The 18,633-nt window shown below is 38.1% G+C and overlaps 3 protein-coding genes across 9 annotated transcripts; 2 read left to right on the plus strand and 1 right to left on the minus strand.

Annotated features, from left to right (window-relative positions):
- Positions 1-714: 714 nt before the first annotated feature.
- On the plus strand, positions 715-7,296 carry LOC103403462 (protein ACCUMULATION AND REPLICATION OF CHLOROPLASTS 3, chloroplastic). Of its 6 annotated transcripts, none has more exons than XR_011577026.1 (17): positions 715-1,186; positions 1,268-1,326; positions 1,572-1,636; positions 2,205-2,339; positions 3,413-3,461; positions 3,549-3,661; positions 3,743-3,814; positions 3,924-4,034; positions 4,288-4,469; positions 4,618-4,881; positions 4,983-5,059; positions 5,229-5,632; positions 5,746-5,850; positions 5,958-6,095; positions 6,186-6,352; positions 6,545-6,741; positions 7,244-7,296. XR_011577026.1 is itself a non-coding variant. In XM_070815197.1 (16 exons), the coding sequence occupies exons 1-16, from the start codon at positions 843-845 to the stop codon at positions 6,612-6,614; spliced, it is 2,355 nt and encodes a 784-aa protein (XP_070671298.1). In that variant the 5' UTR covers positions 715-842; the 3' UTR covers positions 6,615-6,758. The 6 variants fall into 6 exon arrangements, 4 of the variants coding, with proteins under 4 accessions (XP_070671298.1, XP_008340532.3, XP_070671299.1 ...); XR_011577027.1 differs by having other exon boundaries at positions 721-1,186; positions 1,572-1,640; positions 5,238-5,632; XM_070815197.1 differs by lacking the exon at positions 7,244-7,296 and having other exon boundaries at positions 6,545-6,758.
- Positions 7,297-7,607: 311 nt separating this feature from the next.
- LOC103403461 (uncharacterized protein At4g15970) lies at positions 7,608-9,970 on the minus strand. The gene is made up of 4 exons (XM_008342308.4): positions 9,647-9,970; positions 8,938-9,303; positions 8,064-8,545; positions 7,608-7,926 (listed from the first exon to the last, which is right to left on the minus strand). Exons 1-4 carry the CDS (start codon positions 9,872-9,874, stop codon positions 7,863-7,865), a joined length of 1,140 nt encoding a protein of 379 aa, XP_008340530.3. The 5' UTR covers positions 9,875-9,970; the 3' UTR covers positions 7,608-7,862.
- Positions 9,971-11,134: 1,164 nt separating this feature from the next.
- Positions 11,135-18,541, plus strand: LOC103403460 (protein transport protein SEC24 C-like). Of its 2 annotated transcripts, none has more exons than XR_011577312.1 (24): positions 11,135-11,946; positions 12,049-12,279; positions 12,407-12,481; positions 12,619-12,717; positions 12,982-13,093; positions 13,346-13,473; positions 13,578-13,697; positions 13,879-13,959; positions 14,332-14,409; positions 14,570-14,662; positions 14,901-14,955; positions 15,137-15,213; positions 15,377-15,448; positions 15,595-15,678; positions 15,840-15,959; positions 16,076-16,144; positions 16,323-16,400; positions 16,552-16,690; positions 16,968-17,047; positions 17,269-17,414; positions 17,560-17,736; positions 17,884-17,972; positions 18,062-18,093; positions 18,179-18,541. XR_011577312.1 is itself a non-coding variant. In XM_008342306.4 (24 exons), exons 1-24 carry the CDS (start codon positions 11,344-11,346, stop codon positions 18,280-18,282), a joined length of 3,027 nt encoding a protein of 1,008 aa, XP_008340528.1. In that variant the 5' UTR covers positions 11,135-11,343; the 3' UTR covers positions 18,283-18,541. The 2 variants fall into 2 exon arrangements, 1 of the variants encoding a protein (XP_008340528.1); XM_008342306.4 differs by having other exon boundaries at positions 16,883-17,047.
- Positions 18,542-18,633: the final 92 nt, after the last annotated feature.

Raw genomic sequence — 18,633 nt, forward strand, 5'->3', positions numbered from 1 at the left:
TTTTTTCTTGAAGATGCTCTTAGTAAGTAGTTCGAAGACATTATTATAAAAGTAAATTTAGCAAAAATGCTTACGAGTAGGACTACTTTCGACAATAGAAATCCCATACGAGTCCTTAAATTAACTATGTTGTTATGTTATGGCACAATTTATATTCGCATCACAAAGCTAGAAGTGGATTGTACAATTGGCATTACGCAAGTATTAGCAATTGTATTAAGAAGTTAATTATTCCATCATTAAGAAAATATAAGTGGTATGTTCTCCATGACACTCGCTCTATTGCACTTGTGTTTGGGCCCCTTAAATTAGAGTATCACTTCAGGAGATAACTTTGTTTTGAGTACATCGATATCTTTATACTAAAGAGAGAGATAATTCGGTTAAGCCACACAGTAGGCAGCCTAATTTGTTATCGAATTCGCCATCTACGGGATTCGAATCTAAGGCCTCTCACTTCTGAGTGAGGAGAAATACCACAAAAACATAGTACTGAGTTGCAGGAGATCACTTTGTTAGAACAAAAAACAAAATGAATTAAATAAAAATAAAGACATTTGGTGTGGACTGTTGGTTGGTTGAGGTGGGCTAATTGGTTGGGCTGTGTGGACTGTTGGTGGGCTGGGTCTTCGACATCTACAATTCGTTTAGTGGGCTTAATCCTAGCCCAACTCACTATTTATTTATTTATTTATTGTTTGAAAAAAGAATTAAGGAGCTGAAATCTCCACCGATACTTGATGCTAGTTCTTCGTCCCCAAAACCCTCCCGCCCAATCTGCCACCGTACCAGCTCCTCCGGAGTTGCAGCAGCCGCATATCTTTCAATAGCGGCCCGTTTCAATGGAGCTTCCCGCCGCATTCACAAGTTTCCGATCATATTACGGTGTTTCTCTGCGCCCTTATTCTTCAAGGTTCTCTGGACTTATCTTCAGTAAATGCTCCTTCCGTCGCCGAAGAAAGCACAGTTTGAGCTGCCGGGGTAGTTCCGGCCGGAGTTCGCATTCGCTTCGAGTAACGGCGAGTTCGGCCGGCAATGGACCTGGCCGAGCGGACAGTGAAGTGAATTGCGAGGATTTTTGGGGAAAGTCTGAATTCGTTGAAGTGATCAGTATTGGCAGTCGCAAGGACGCGGTTCTCGATTTCTGTCTCGAATCACCGTTCCAGTTTTCGTCTGTGCGATTTTGGTGAGTTCACTGTTCTTTGTTGCTGAGAACCGAAGCATATTCATAAAAATAGGAGTTATAAGCAATGGGAATTTCTTGCAGGCACATTCTCATCAAAGATTCGTCGAAGGTGCAGTTACAGCAACGGATTTTCGGAAAAGGTTCGTGCTTTACTTCGCTCTACTTGTCAAAATTTTAACAAGAAAATTTGAAATTATTTTCTTGAATTGCATCTGATTTGCAAGTTTGTATTGTGTGAATTTGGATACATTGATGTCTGTGTAGTTTCATTTCATGGACTTGTCGTCGTTTTTAGCTAACTTGTATGGAGACTTGGTTATTGTTCATAAGCCAAATAGACACTTGATATGCTTTATTGTGTTTTTTTTATTGGCTATGATTGCAGATGTGACTCCAATGATCTTTGAAGTTCCGCCGTCCTCAAAGTCATGTCCAAAGGCTATTATCCTTGTTTGTACATTTCTTACCTATTACTTGCGTTTATGATTCTGTTTTCCAAACCATATTTGATTATTATACATTGGGGGATTGTTGGATGTGTTTTGTGTACTTGGTTACAAATGGGTTAGGTTTTTCGGTGCCAGCCAGCGTAATGAATTTTCAGACTTTATCCTTTCACATATGATTATATGATTCCACCTTAGTTTACTTTTTGCATAAGAAACACGGACTTATTAATGATAATAAAAAAGACCAACTTATTTGATTATCATTACTAGCGCTAGTTTCATGTGTGAGTGCTAGGTTGTTTATCAGCTTCCTCCCCCCACTCTTGTATCTGTTTATTTCTACAATAGTCTTTTGCCGTACTTTTAGTATCTTCTATGGCTATTACTTGGTGCCTCTTGATCTGATGATTGGTACCATGACAAGAAGGATTATAATACAAATTGGAAATTGTATTGATTCACTTATTATTTTACTGCAATTTGTCAAAATATTTTGACCATGCATGTACACCTTGGTTCCTTTATGAAACTTACTGGCATCCAAAATTTCCTGTTACTTCTGTCTGTAGGTGGCAAGTGCAGGATATGGGTTAGATCTCATGGTAGCAATTGATATTCTGAGAACAATAAGATCTGCAAATGGATTTGTAGTCACTATTATTATGAAGCCTTTCAGCTTTGAAGGACAGAGGCGCCAAGTTGAGGTATTGTTTCTTTGGCTGGAACTTTGATTACACCTGTTGACGTGAATATCATATATGCAGCATTGTTCATTAATTGAAATATTTTGCTATGCATCTTATGGGAAAAATTTTAAACCAAAAAAGTTATAGAAATTAGAAGTAGTAATGGAGCCAGGGTGAATTCGTCCTAATTTTCTCTCTTGAGAATCTTGTACATCTAGACAGAAAGAAAAATGGCAGTTATGTAATGATTTGTTGATAGCATCAGAGACCAAATCCATCTTATTTTGGCCCCATGTAACCATTTTAAAAACTGTTATCAAAGCCTCTCTAAGACATAATATCCTCATGCAAGCTGTTAAGAATATTGCGTTTAAGAATGAGAAAAATAGAACAAACTCGGGAAATCGAAAACAAATAACCAAGATAAATAGCACCAAGAATTTACGTGGTTCGGCAATATGTGCCTACGTCCACGGGACAGCAACAACAATCTTTCACTATATCAATAATGAGTACAACAAATAATCTTGCCAAATCTCTAGAACTAGGACTTGACGAAAAACCTGAAAGAACAAGAACAAGAAATACACTATCTCTTTTCTTTTCTCTCGCACACACTTTACAATATTCTCTCACTCTAATCCCTTGAGTGGTATACAATTTATTGTTTTGCTCCCTTCTCAAAACTAGTACAATAGCCCCTTTATATAGACATAATAAAGGTCTTCTTCAATAAGGATTATTAATCCTAATTGGAATCTAGTTATGAATCCTACTCCAATTGAGAAATAACTCCAATTGGGTAAACAACTCCAATTGGGAAAACAATTTAATCCTCTAAGACTATTAATTCCCAATAAACTTAGGACAACTAATCATGGGCTGGAAAAAACCCAACACAAGCATCCATAGATGTCTTTATAGCTCGTTTAATTATTCCGTTTCAACTTTTTGTTGCAACATCCATTCACTTGAGAGGTATAATATTCGCTGGAGTTTTCTAAACTTATTTCTGAACTCAATGTTCCATGATTTGGCCCTTCCTGATTGAGTCCATGCTTGAATATTGACACTTTCAATCTAATTTTCAGGCCAAAGATCTAACGGAAAAACTTCAGTCTCATACAGATTTGTTTATTGGTGAGTTTGTTATAGTCTGTTAGATAAGCTTTGAAGTCCCACTTATTTTGAGCAGTTGCACATTATGTTGTTTCTTTTTACATGCAGGTCTTGACGCTGACATGTTACTCAAAAAGGACTTGGTAACTTTAGATGAAGCTGTCAAGACTGCAAATAGTGCTGTTTTAATGTCAATAACTGCTGTATCTGTTCTAACAACTGTAAGTTTCCCTTTCATATTTGTGTTTATCTAAGTTAACAGTACGTTGGTTGTGACTTGGTTATTGCTGGTGTACATATAGGATATACACAGAAAACTTATTGATGCATCCCATTATGATGCGAAAGAGATCGAAGCCTCAGAAGTGATTAAAGTAAGTGTTCACAAATCATATCATACACCTTTGTGCAAGTTATGATGAACTTTATTAGATCATTTATTTATTTATTTATATTTTGCTTATTTTTTGCAACTCTGTGCAGATTTTGGAAGTATACAAAGAAGCAAATATTGGATTCGGTGCTGGCTACAATATCAAAACTTCAATACTACGATCTATGTATGACTGCCCCTTCCTTAGTATGGGTGTAAAGGTATGACCAAATTGCACTAAATGCAAGAATTGATTATGTTCCTGTTGGTCAATTGTGTCATAGACATGTTTTCGTTCTGTTTCTCATTGATTTGTTGCTGTTTCCCAGTCTTTTTTACTTTATGTTGTTCTCAATTGGGTGTACATAACCCGCAATTTATTTGTTACGGTTATAATTTTATAGCAATGTTCTATTCTTTGCGACCATTCTGATTTTTGGGTTGTTTCCATTTTTTTTACCCTCTGTTGCATAGGACTTGGATGGTATGATTATATGCATCATTGCAAGTTCGAGCACTATCGAGAACAGTGATATACATGCAATTTTGCATACGTTTCGTCAAACTACAGAATATGAAGGGAAAATCTTAGTTTCTACAGTTCATGAACCTAATCTAGAACCCAACTTGGTAGTCACAACGGTTCTTATTGTAGGGTAATGTTTTTCCTTCATGCCTCATGTTAATTATTTAACAGTAGTATTTGCTACTTACTTTCTGACTATTTATCAAATTTTGATTTGTTGATACATGATGCATCTCGTGTCTGGTGTTGTTCTAATGCACATTTTATGTGATCACCAGTTTTGCCAGAAAACAAGCTTCTCAGAAAAGCGGCATAATTTCGGGACTGGCCGAGCATTTTCCTTTCATTTTTAATCTCTTCAATAGGCACCAGTGGCTACTAAATGACACTCGGGAAAACCTACCTCTTGATAGTGCAGATTCACCAGATTCTAGTGAGATGGGAAATAGAAAGGCTGTTGTTATAGCCGAAGGTTTTGATAAGTACTCTGAAGGACCCGAGGAAGTAACAAACACCAACTACGATGAGTTCCACCTTTCAAGGTTAAATTGGTTTCCCTATTTTAATTAAGTTCTCCTAAAGATTTGTCTGACATGCAGATTCTTTTAAACTGATTTCTTTTATTTATGTGGATTTTTAATAGTGGGTTGGAACAAAATGAAGATGGAAATTATGAGGCCACTGCTGAATCGTCTAGTTTATACGATCCGATCACTGAAGGTAGCACTACTATTTCGTTTGCTCTCCTTGAAATGTGAATTTACTTGTTTCCAGTTTGATGGAGTAGTCATTCCTTGGTGTCCTAGTAATTGTTAAAAGGACGCGGCAGCACTTTTATTTCTTGTAGTCTTCATTCGACTAATCATGGTTAAAAAATTTCTTTGCCAAGTAACTCCAGCCTTCCAAAGACAGCCACTTGTTAGTTGGAACTTAGGACCAGGATCTCAGCTTGCAGAGGATTGGGCAAAAGAGAGGGCAGCTGAAGATGGAGCTACTGTGATGCTAGATAACCTGACCATCTTCCGCCTTCCAGTTGGTGTAAAGCCTCCAGAAGAGCTGAAAGATGGTGTCAATGCCTCATTTCCAACACAAGATCCAAAGACAAAATCCGATGATGGTGTGAAAGCACAACCAGCTTACAATTTAAGTATGTCTTCAAGGAATTCATTTACTGACACAGGGCTCGGAGCAGTCAGGGAATTTTACAACACAGCATCAACACTTGTAAAGGGAAAAGATGCTGATAATCCTAAAAAACAAAGAAATCTCTCTGCTCGTGCAGCATCTATGTTGGTAATGAGCTTGCTTTAAATACATACTTTTCTGTTAAAGAGTCAAAAGTTACTATATTAGTTGACTGGTTCTTATACTTGAGGATTTAGTTTGGTTACATATTCTTCGTACAGGAAGCAGAACGAGATTCACCAAAAAAGTGGAGTCCTATGGTGGAGATGCCATACAGAGGAGGAATCTACGAAGGACGGTGCCAAGGAGGTCTTCCTGAAGGAAAGGTATTGTTCCACAAAATCATAAAAGCTGAAAATCTAAGTTCTTGAGGTGTCATGATTTGATCTGTACAAAACGGAATTAAATGCTAATCCTAAGAAAAACTCTACAGGGTCGTCTGCTTCTTGGGGATGGAAGCATATACGATGGCATGTGGCGATATGGAAAAAGATCAGGTCTTGGTACATTCTACTTCAGCAACGGGGATGTGTTCCAGGGATCATGGAGGGACGATGCCATGCATGGCAAGGTAAATTTCTTCATGTAAAAGTGTATCAATAGGTATATCTCTTTCATTTGATATCATTTTGTAATGTGCTGTTTCTATGGTCATGTATAGGGTTGGTTGTATTTTCACACCGGAGACCGATGGTTTGCAAACTTCTGGAAAGGGAAAGCCAATGGCGAAGGTCGCTTCTATTCAAAGTCCGGTGATGTCTTTTTTGGCCAGTTCCAAGATGGTTGGCGACATGGCCACTTCATCTGCATTGATGTTGACGGGACAAGGTTCGTGTAACATATTTTTCCCCCTCTTCAACTAAATATAGGGCTCCCCTCGAAAACAAGGTTTGTTGAGCCTCACAAGCCGTGCCCAAGCAATCCAGCCCGAGCTTGAGATTGTTGGGGCTCGGCTTATGAGACTCACGAGCCAGTCTGTTAAAATGGTATATGAATAATCTGTGACCTCCATGTGTGCAGGTGTACTGAAAATTGGGATCGAGGTGTTCTTGTAAGCCGTAAATTGGAATCTGATAATGGTGATGGATAAAGAATCTACTTGTAATTATTTTGTAAATTAGTTTTTGGTTTTTTTATTTACATTTCATTTCAAATTTTTGTATAATTGTTTACTATACAGTTAACAGTTTTCAAAGGATATAAACTAAGGAGGCAATGCGACTCCAAAAGAGTATACTGCCGATTTGCCCCCTGAACTATCACCCAACTTTCGATTTCCCCCCTGAACTTTTTAATTGGAAAATTAAGGACTTAAACTAATTTTTTTGGCCGATTTGCCCCCTGCTGTCAAATTTTCATTCATTCCATCCAAATTTTTGTTAAATGGAAGCATATGCACAACATGTGTGAGTAGTTCGATCGCTTCATTCTTTAAAATAATTGAAAACCTTAGATTTCTAAAATATAAACCTATGCAAATATGTGTGATTCTATAGCTTTTGTATCTAAAGGTCTAGTGAAATGACACTTTTGTCCACAAATGAGAGTTACGTGGTTTGCACATGATAAGAGTTAACATTAATTTGGATGAAATCTATGAAAAACTAACTGTAGGGGGAAATTGGCCAAAAAAAATTAGTTTAAGTCCTTAATTTTCCAATTAAAAAGTTCAGGGGGGAAATTGAAAGTTGGGTGATAGTTCAGGGGGCAAATCGACAGTTTACCCACTCCAAAATGATTATACATTGTTTAATACAGGTCTCAGTTTAGAAGTGCCTTTAGAACGATTGAAGTCGCTTTTACTGAAATTGTTTTTAGGCTCCAAAAACACTTCCAAGTAGAATTTGAAGGAAACACTTGTTATGTGTTTCTTGTAGAAAACACTTCAAGTGCCTTCAATTGGATTTTTATTGAGATTTGATTCTAAAACACTCACGAAAAACACTTTCAGTCATTTCAAAATTACCTCCGAACTGGTTCTTAATTAAATTTTTCTATCGCGTGGTCTTGTGGTATTGAAACTTAAAAAAGCCTTTAATGGAAGCATTTTGCAAATTAAAATTTGAAAGAAAAAACGCTGACGTCGAAAAGAGGCAGAAACTACACCAAAAATAAGCTACCAGTCGGATAACAATGCTTAAACCTAAACCTCTGAAATTGTTTACTACAAAAAAATGGTCTACGAATTTCCCTACAAGAATTTTCACACCACATCATATGTGTGGTTTAAGATATCACCTCTTCCTTCAGGAGCCTCGGGTCCTTCGAACCCGCCCTTCGCACCACTTCCACAAATTTCTGTCATTCAAGAAGGCTTCAAAACTTACATACAGCTCCATCATTCTTGTGAACCATGTTGAGCATCGCTCTCCAGTGCATCAGAGTGACGGAGAGAGTCGAGGCTGGAAGGAACATTCACAAAATTAAGAATTATACGAGAATATGATGGAAAAGGAATGAATAACTTCACATTTTAGGCAACAATAACTTCACATTTTAAAAAATCAGGACAACCAAAATTTCTATGTGCTTGTCTTACCTGCAGTTCTGCGGAACGCCCCATGGTAACATCAAATCTCTCTTCAAATCTGGCGGCAAGGACACAAATCGCTTCCAATTCCGAACCATGATTCTAAGGTCGTGAAGCTTGCTATCTAGACCATAACAACAATTTGCATGCATTGTACAAACTTGATTCAAATCTTTACTGGGTTCACAAAATCCACCAAAGTAAGCCGTATCCAAAAATTTTATTTTCAGTCCGATACTAAAGGTGGTTGGATCAAACTTAATAATATTGAGGACATCCTGATCATGGAACCCAGGGTAGGTTTCCCGCGAGGAATACCAAAATTTGTAGAACGCTATTGACCTGCTATTGGACTTTACATAGTTAAACCCTCCATTCGGTCTGTTCTGTAAATCGTCCGAGTTGCCTAAGAAATTATCGCATGCAATCTGAAAATCTGCATCCTCATAAAACTGTGGAAACGGATCCCTGAACCACATAATATCAGCATCCTGGAGGAGGAAAGAACAACCAGGAAGGCATTCAAGAAAAGAAAATTTGATTTCAATCAATAAGAACCATATTAAAGCACGCCAACAAGTCTGCACTGAGTCTTACAAATGTATTTTGCAATTAATTCTTAAATCCGCCAAGGGGCTGCACGACGAGATCAATATCGAATCAAAACAGAATTGGGAAACCATTACAGATTTAGAGCAGAACCCTACCAAATGTATCCTCAACTAATGTAATTCGAGTCTAAAAGTTTCTCATCAGGTTGTTTCAAATATAATTTTTAAACTAATGCAAACTTCGTAATTCAAGCTTAACAGTTTCTAATCAGGTTGTGCCATAATAAGTTCCAAATTACGAAATTTCAAGTTCAAGTTGCAGAAGAGATTACCGTGAAAACGAAATTGTAGCCCATCTCAAGAACAGAGCGCAGAAAATCGATCCTTGCCCACATCATCTTCAAGTAGTGAGGGGTCATAAAATAAGCCTCCTGACGAAAATCAAAGTCTTGAATGACAAGAGCAAAGCAATGGTTATGCACCTCCAAACAACGCTCAAATGCCCTTTGATCCAAGGCAATGATCACCAAATGGTTCAATAGCCTATGAGTTCCAACTCCAATCCTAAAGCTCTCCAGAAAGAGATCGAGGATCGAGCCGGGAGCTGCCCATGCTTCATTCAAAGTTGTTAAAATCACAGTGCCGTCTTCCATGGTAGCATTCTTTAAAACCTTTTCAAGCCTATGTTCCTCGCTAACCTACACAAAGTTTCGAACTTTCTATGAATTTTATGCCATTAATCTAAATTTTCACACTTTTGTCAGTCACCCAGTAACAATTGTAAGGAAATTAACAATAACTGATCAAAACACAAATCACCCATTTTTAATAGCTCGAGAAAATAAAGAAATATGAGAAGAACAATGTCACAATGCTCATTTTTCTGCACACCCATTTTCTTATGTCCCTCGATACTCCTTTGATTTGGGCGTCGAGAGAAGAAAAGGGTGTGCAGAAATCATTTCTTTACGGAAAACAAAAAAGCAAAAAATTGAAGGTAGAAATGAATGAGAGTGAGAAGATTAAAGTAAAGGAACTCACGAGAGGGGAAAGGTAGGAGGAGAAGGAGGCGGAGGGAGAGGAAGAGAAACGGTGGAGAAATCGGAGGGCATTGGAGTCGTTGTAGAGGAGCAGGCAGGAGAGACAGACCGCCACAAATAAGAGAAACCGGCGGATGAGGACAACGGATTCAGGCATGTCGGAGGCGGAGGAGTTAATGGTCGATGTGCGGCGCGTCATCGCCGGTAGACGCCTCCGGTGCGGCCGCATCAATGGAGGTGGCTCGGGATCCGGGCATTGTTTGGTGAGAAATTACGAAATGTCAAAGTCTGTGGGTTGGTGAGTGGAGTGTTGAATGAGGGTCGATTCCAGTATGTAGATAGATTGATAAGAACTGGGGTCGGTGTGACCGTTACTTTTTTTTTTTTTTTTTTTTTTTTTTTTGGAGTTAATCCAATTATATTTTACTAATAAGCGAGAAATAAATTAAGATTTAAATTTAAACCCTCTCGTAAATAAAAAGGAGCTCTATTAAAGTGTATTATTAACTGGCAATCTAACCATTATTCGTTTATTAACATGTGACTAATACGTAATCTGGGAGAATTTAATTGATGAGGGTTAATTAGATTGACAAGAGGTTAAATTAAGGAAGAATTTAATTGTGGGAGTTTGGTACACCTACTGCTAAAGCTAATACATTTATAGAATCCTGAGTACGAATGATGTATATTATATGGAGGTGTGATATTCACACACTATTTTTACTTCTCTCACATTCTTTTAATTTTCGGTTGTCGGATTAGATGAATTAAAGAAGATCAAATGACAGAAATTAAAAAGGGGTGTGGAAGAAATAAAAAGAGGTGTGTGGATAGCACACCCCTATTATATGGAATATGCTATCCACACATCTTATTTTACTTCTCACATCTTTCTTGATAAATTTTGTTCGTTGATCTTCTTCAATTCATATGATCCGACAACTGAAAATTAAAAAAATGTATGAGAAGTAAAATAGGATGTGTGGATATTACACTCCTATTTTATACTACTTTGTTAATTTTTTACCATGCATACAATTTCGTTAACTTTTACCATTGATTTCGCGTCGATTTACTTGACGTTGACGAGACATTCAAAAATTGAGAAGTAAAAATGAATACATAATCCTACAAAACTTTATGTGTGGAACACGAGAAATGTTGCAAAACAAAAGTGCGAAGATCCGTCCATCATAACTTCCAAAAGCTTTTGGATTTTCTTCGATGTCCTATATGATTCTCTCTCTCGAGACCGGTAAACAGATCGAATTTATTGAGTTTGGATCAGATTCAACTTGATTCGTTAATTTAACGGATCATCTGAACCAATTCGTTAAGTTAACGAATTTTACAGATTAATTCAAAATAACCCGTTAAGCATTTATCCAAACTTTAATTTTAACGAGTCAGGTCGGATTCAAAATGCCAGGCCTACTCTCAAGACAAAAAACTGAAAGCGAAATAACGGAGATAAAATTTAACCGTTGGAATTAACAGCGGTAAAATCAAAAACCCTAATCGTCTCTCGAGCTTCTTCCTCCCCAAGGTTCTTCTCACTTGCCCTAAAAAATCCTTCCTTTTCAGTTCGATTTTCTGAATTTAATCGTAATTATCGATCGGAATTGAAAATTGAAGTAGAATCAATAAAGAATTCGAAAGCGGATTAGGGATTTTGGTCTGAATTCGAGCGATCAAATGGCAGCTCCAGGGCCACCCCGACCCGGTAATCGTCCACCGCCCCCTTATTACAACCCTAACCCAAATCGTATAATTCCTCCCCCAAATTCCGATTCTTTGTCGGACAATTTGCACAATTTGAATCTCAATCGACCGCCTTCGATGCCCACCTCTGCCCCAAGACCTTCACCTCATTCCCAACCACCGCCGTCAGCACCGCCGGGCCCATTTTCTCGGACTGCGCAGTCCAGACCTTTACCGGGTCCCCCTCCAGTGGGACCCCCCTCCTCGTTTCCACCGTACGTGGGCCCGTCAATGTCTTCCGGGCCTCCTGTAGCTTCACCACTTGGCAACAGACCGCCTCCTCCCAATGCTTTCCCGCCGGCACCCCCACCAGGTGTTTTTCTCGGCGGGCCCCGTTTTCCTCCACCTGTTTGCGGGACTGGACCTTCGGCAACAATGGCTGCAGCTCGGGCACCGCCTCCTCATCATCAGCCTCAGCCTCCGCCAACCATGCATTCTGTATTGGGCAGTTCAGTGGGCAGAGTGCCTCCAGGTCCGCCCGTGCAGCCGCCGCAACCAGTTTCTCAACCTCCACAAACGTGGTCCATGCATAATCAAGTAAGCTCAAAGCTTTAAACTTTTTTTCAGACATTGTATGCAAGTTTTTTTTTTTTTTTCCTCCACTCAATAATCTGACTGAAATGTTTTCAACTGTTTTAGGCACCGCAGCTGCCGCCAACTTCAGCGTCTGTGCAACCACCAAGAATGTTTGGCATGCCACCACCGTTGCCAAACCAATCCATGACTGCCATATCACATGCTGTGGGGCAAACTGGAGCTCCGGCGGCAGGACCGTCAAAGATTGATCCGAATCAAATACCACGACCTATTCCAAGTTCCTCAGTGGTTGTGTATGAAACTCGTCAGGGCAATCAAACAAACCCTCCTCCGGTATTCATTTAGTTAACTTTTCTGGCCATTAATTGATCTTTAAGAATCATTTTGTGTTTTTTATACGTGCTCGCTGTGTTAGCGTTTAATGATCTTTCACCTATTACTAAATGTTACTTTTCTGAAGCCTTCTACAAGTGATTACACTGTCAGAGACACTGGGAACTGCAGTCCACGCAATATGAGGTGCACCATTAATCAGGTATCAACCTGAGCAGTCAACAATTACAAACAAGTAGTTGATTTTGATGTTTGAGATTGTGATTCATTGGATTATGTGAGGAAAAATCAATTATTCTCAGCATTTTTTATATACATATTTCGCTTTTATTTTAACAGGTTCCATGCACTGCTGACCTTTTGGCGACATCGGGCATGCAGTTGGCTTTGCTGCTCCAACCTTTGGCCCTTCCTCATCCATCCGAAGAGCCTATTCAAGTAATGCATAAATATTCTTTAGACTGTTTTTTCAATAATATGGTAACTTAACAGTTTATCATGCGTTGGTCAGTGAGTCATAATCGAGATCTGACGGATCACCGAAAATTTGGGATCACCGCTTCTCTTTGCTATTTGCGGATTTTATCTTAGTGTATTAATCGTCCATGTCAAAAGCTCCAAAATTTGTGGGTACACATACTAGATAATTGAAAGATGCATGTCTGCATCCTGGTCCTTCTTGATAAACTATTCTTGTTATAGGTTGTGGATTTTGGTGAAAGTGGTCCTGTTCGTTGTTCTCGTTGCAAAGGCTACATAAACCCTTCCATGAAGTTCATTGATCAGGGCAGGAAGTTCATCTGTAGCTTGTGTGGTTAGTCCAACTTAGGATTGCACCAGTTTTTTATGTATCTACTATCTTTCTTTTAAACTTTGTGTATGCTTACTTTTATGAAAGATACTATCAGCCATTTCTGTCATCTTCACTTCTCACATCTCCCAAAGTTTTACATTTATGTTATTCCTTAATTTAGGATAGTTGTCCTTGTTTTTCCATGTTGAAGTTTTTTTTTCATTGGTATTGATAACATGGGGATTTTACGACATGCACTTGTTTAATTTGCAGGATTTAGTGATGAGACGCCCCGTGATTACCACTGCAATCTTGGTCCAGATGGTAGGCGTAGAGATGCTGACGATAGGCCCGAGCTTTGTAAAGGAATGGTTGAATTTGTTGCTTCAAAAGAGTACATGGTTAGTTGGTTCATGAGATTTCCCAGCTTTATGCAGCTTCATGTTTGGTTAATGTTGTTTCTTTTCTGTTTCATTTAGATTCAAAATTAATTATCATGTTCCAGGTGCGTGATCCAATGCTGGCTGTGTATTTCTTCCTTATTGATGTATCTATGATTGCTATGCAAACTGGAGCAACTGCGGCGGCATGCAGTGCAATCAGTCAAGTTATTTCTGATCTTCCTGTAAGTTTTATGCCTATTTTCAGTATGCTAAAGCATGTAATTGCACCTGCTTATATAAAATTTGACATATACTTGTCACCTTGGTTTTAGAGTATGTCAGGTTTTTTAAGTTCTTACAAGAACCTGCTTATTGGATTAAGGTTTTTAGCGACTGATGTAATTGATGATTCTACTATTTCAGGAAGGCCCTAGGACTATGGTGGGAATTGCAACATTTGACACTACAATTCATTTTTACAATTTGAAACGTTCATTACAGCAGGTCAAAATATTACTTTGTAACTCATGCTCTCTTCTGCAATGAATTTAAAAATTGCATTTGCTTCATTATCTCATCATTTCTCATCCTGGTCTATGGCATGAAAGTATACCCCTTTCAATTGTGCTGTCATTCAAAATAGGTGGTTTCTCTTTGTTGGGAGAAACCTTGTTTCAATATACGGCATTAAAAGCATGTCCTAAGTATGGTTCTGAGAATATATGGTTTCCTGTTGTTATAAGGATTGTACTCCATTTAAACCATGTTACGGTTATGGTTAATACATTTGATCATTTCCCTGTTTACTCAACAACACTAAAACATTCATTTCGATAGAAGATTGCTCACTGATTTTATATTTGATATGTTTTGCAGCCACTGATGCTCATTGTTCCTGATGTACAAGATGTTTATACTCCTCTGCAGACTGATGTAATTGTACAGATTTCTGAGGTTAGATTTAGACTTCAGTTTTGTTTGTGTTCTCTAGTAAAGCTGTTGATATGTGTAGGGCAATTTCTTAGCAACCCCAGATACGTCAAACCATTACTTGTTTGACAAATGTCCAAATGATTTTTTGTTAAGCCTTTGGTTGTTTTTGACATGTATCCAGTGCCGTCAACATTTAGAACTACTTTTGGAAAGCATCCCATCCATGTTTCAAGATAATAAAACAGCTGACTCAGCTTTTGGTGCCGCAGTCAAGGTATGGTATTCATATCTTCTTGCGTTTATTCTGGCTTTTCTGGGTGAGTGTTAAAGATGGTGTGGGAGAGTAAAAAAATAAAAAATTGGAGTTCTTGTTAAATTGGGTTTTCCGGTGTTTTATACTGTTATGTTTTTAAAATCACCAGCTTAATGGACACTGTATAATCACATTGATTGATGTCTAAGGGTTTATAGCCTGCATTCTAACGTGTTGCCATTTTGTTTATATTTTTCAGGCTGCATTCTTGGCAATGAAAAGGAATGGAGGAAAACTTTTGGTATTTCAGTCAGGTAAGTTCAGAGACATGTGTAATTTTAGTTTTATGGACTTTCTTTTTACAACATTGTCATGCTTGTTACAGCAATGCTATATTTATCTTGTTCATCTCTCTAAAGAGTGTTTTTAGAAGTTAAATCTGTTTCTAAAATGGACTTATGAGTATATTCTAAAAACGATAGATGTTGTCTACAGTCTTGCCATCAATTGGAATTGGAGCCCTTTCAGCTAGAGAGGCTGAAGGAAGAACTAATAGCTCTGCGGGGGAGAAGGTATTGATATATGATATACTGATTTTCTCCAACTACATGTTCTTCCATCTCTCGTTCTACCTTGAAATCCTGCGATCTGCAAAACTATATTATTTGAGTACTTCATTTGTCCTAACTTCTAACAGAATTATACTCTATGTTTGTGAATCTCTCTCTTCACCAGGAGGTACATAAATTACTTCAACCAGCTGACAAGATTTTAGAAACAATGGCTATGGAACTTGCTGAGTATCAGGTAAACGTTTAGTGTTCTGTTTGCATTTGATAAGTAGTTTGTTATAATTCTGAATTCTGCTGATGGTCATTGGTTGGCATTTGTAGACATAGATGTTGATGGGATTACTTATTCATGCTAATGATCTTTGTCTTTATATGTTACAGGTCTGCGTTGATATTTTTGTAACTACCCAGGTATACATAGACATAGCTTCTATGTCTGTCATCCCAAGAATCACTGGTGGCCAGGTACTGGAAAATGTCTATTCTTGCAGTATATTATATAAAATATGGGTTATAGTTCCTGCCATTTTTTTCTTTGTTTAGCCATTTGGGATTTTATTAACGGCACTATTCATGATTTCTGTCATTGCAGACTCGACTTACCTCACATTTCCACTCTGTTCCAGGTCTATTATTATTACCCTTTCTCTGCGGTTGCTGACTCTGCAAAGATCTACAATGACCTTAGATGGAATGTCACACGGCCTCAAGGTTTTGAGGCAGTGATGCGTGTGAGATGCAGCCAGGTAACCTATTTGGAGTGCTGACGTTCATTTTCTCGTCTTTTCCTTTTGTGTGATAGCAAATGGTTACTTATAATTTCTCTGTTCTGCAAGTGATTGTTTTTCCTGATCTACTGTAGGGTCTCCAAGTTCAAGAGTACCATGGGAACTTCTGCAAGCGCGTTCCTACTGACGTTGACCTACCCAGTGTAAGTTATACAACACAAACACACATATCATGTACATTCACACACCTATGTTTGCATGTTCTACTTTTGATGGTCTTTGAGTCTTTTTTCTCCACCATGGACTGCGTATAAATGCTGATCATATTGTTAGCTTGAATACCAGTATTTATGAAACCTTAACTAATCTTTTATTGTGCAGATTGACTGTGACAAAACTATAACGGTAACCATAAAATATGATGATAAGTTGCAGGATGGCTCAGAATGTGTGTTTCAGGTACTAACTAGTTTTACTTTCTAAGTTTCTTGGAATATCTGGTCCAATATCTCCCCATTTTGATGCTGTGGAGCTTCCCATAATTCCTGTTAATGTTGAAGAAAATGACTCTTATTTTCCTTCTAATTACTTTGTCTTGTCCATTGTCCAGTGTGCGCTTCTATACACCACTGTGTACGGTCAAAGAAGAATTCGAGTTACAACGTTAGCTCTGCCATGTACAAGTATACTGAATAATCTTTTCCGTACAGCTGACTTGGATACCCAGTTCGCTTGTATATTGAAACAAGGTATTTGGTTACACCTTTTTTCACAATCTTGTTTTTTACCTTTGTACCATGCAATTTTCTCATTCACTTTCTTTGTGCACTCACGCTCTAGTACCAGAAGTCCCTTTTTTTTCATCGCTTCCATGGCACTTTAGTTATCTTTGATGTGGGGAAATGATACTCACAATATACTGTCGAATTTTCTTTCTGCAGCTGCAATTGAAATTCCTTCTCGCCCGCTCATGCAAGTCCGTGAAAGACTGACTGACCGTTGCATTGGTATTCTGTGTTCTTATAGGAAATTTTGTGCTACAGTTTCATCATCTGGACAACTTGTTCTTCCGGAAACACTTAAGCTCCTACCGTTATACATCCTTGGTATCTTCTTCTATGCCTTTAAGTTATAAAACTTATACTAGTTGTATTTGTGAAGCTAAATGTGCTTTCTCCCTCCAAATAAATAAAATCAGAATTTTGTTATGCCCCAATGCATGGACTATGTTATGCATGACTCTTCCGATAAGCATATTAGCAGTCATTGAGGTATGACATTCGTACATGTTTTAATAATTCTGTTTAATTTTTTTTTTCTTTTTCAGCACTAACTAAAAGCACGGGATTGCGAGCTGAAGGGAAATTAGATGAACGATCCTACTGGATCAATTATGTGTCCTCTGTTTCTACTCCTTTAGCAATAGCACTTGTGTATCCTCGAATGGTGGCAATCCATGATTTAATTTCCAAGGTCCGAAAGGTTTTACCATTACTTAAGTTTGATTTTTCCCTTGCTCTGCTCTCTCTCTCTCTCTCTGAGACACAAACCAATGCTAGAAATGTGCTCGCTTTCAAGTTATTGATCCTAAAACCAATGGATTTCTGTTAATTGACAGACGGATGGATCAATTGTTCCTCCTGCAATTCCACTTTCTAGTGAGCATATCAGCGATGAGGGAATTTATCTTCTTGAGAATGGAGAGGATTGTCTAATATATATTGGCAGCTCGGTAGATCCAGATATCTTGAAGAAGTTGTTCGGTATTTCTTCAGTTGATGAAATTCCTGCTCAGGTACATGTTAAGCCAAATCATTCTTATACACAATGTCTGTCCAATATGATGCCTAACTACTGACCGACTTGCATATTGGCAAAGTTAATTCTCAGTTTATTTCCCAGTATAAATATCATCCGGTCGCTAATATTCTCGCATACACAGTTTGTGCTGCAGCAGTACGATAATCCATTTTCAGCTAAGCTAAATGACATGGTAAATGAGATTCGACGCCAAAGATGTTCCTACCTCCGGTAACCTTTTGTTTTTCTGTTACTTTCTCAATCATACATCGTGTTGATTCGATGCAAGTCTAATCAATTCCTCGATTATGTTCTTGCAGCATGAAATTATGCAAGAAAGGAGATCCATCAGGTCAGTGCGTTGTTGTGCTGTGTAATAATTGTGTTACATAAAAGTTACGGGTTTATGTATTAACTCTTGTATTCTACTTTCCCAGGGATGCTCTTCTTCTCGTATATCGTCGAAGATAAAAATTTGAATGGCCTCTCCTATATCGAGTTTCTAATACATATCCATCGGCAGATTCAAATGAAAATGTGATTAGCTTCTTCGGTCCGATACCGGTCGTGATACCTTCGTTCTGGGCAGCCGCGGGGGGATAGAAAACAAGAAAGGACACCTTCCTTCACTGCACAGTTTGGTCATAACGAAGGACTTATGGAGGGGAGGGGGTTGGTGCCAGGATTTGTGTTAGTTTATATAGTCAATGGTAAATATTGAAAAGAAGTAAATTATAGAGCCCCACAAAAGTGGTAAATGGTGAATTAATAAATATAAGAGCTCTCAAGTTTTGTGAAAACATACTATTGTCGACACTATATATTTTGTGTGGAAAAAAAATGTTAGAGGCTATTTAACAAAAATTCTAAAATTCTTGGGTGGCCCGGAGGA

The sequence above is a fragment of the Malus domestica genome, chromosome 16, assembly GCF_042453785.1.
Source record: "Malus domestica chromosome 16, GDT2T_hap1".
Taxonomy (NCBI): domain Eukaryota; kingdom Viridiplantae; phylum Streptophyta; class Magnoliopsida; order Rosales; family Rosaceae; genus Malus; species Malus domestica.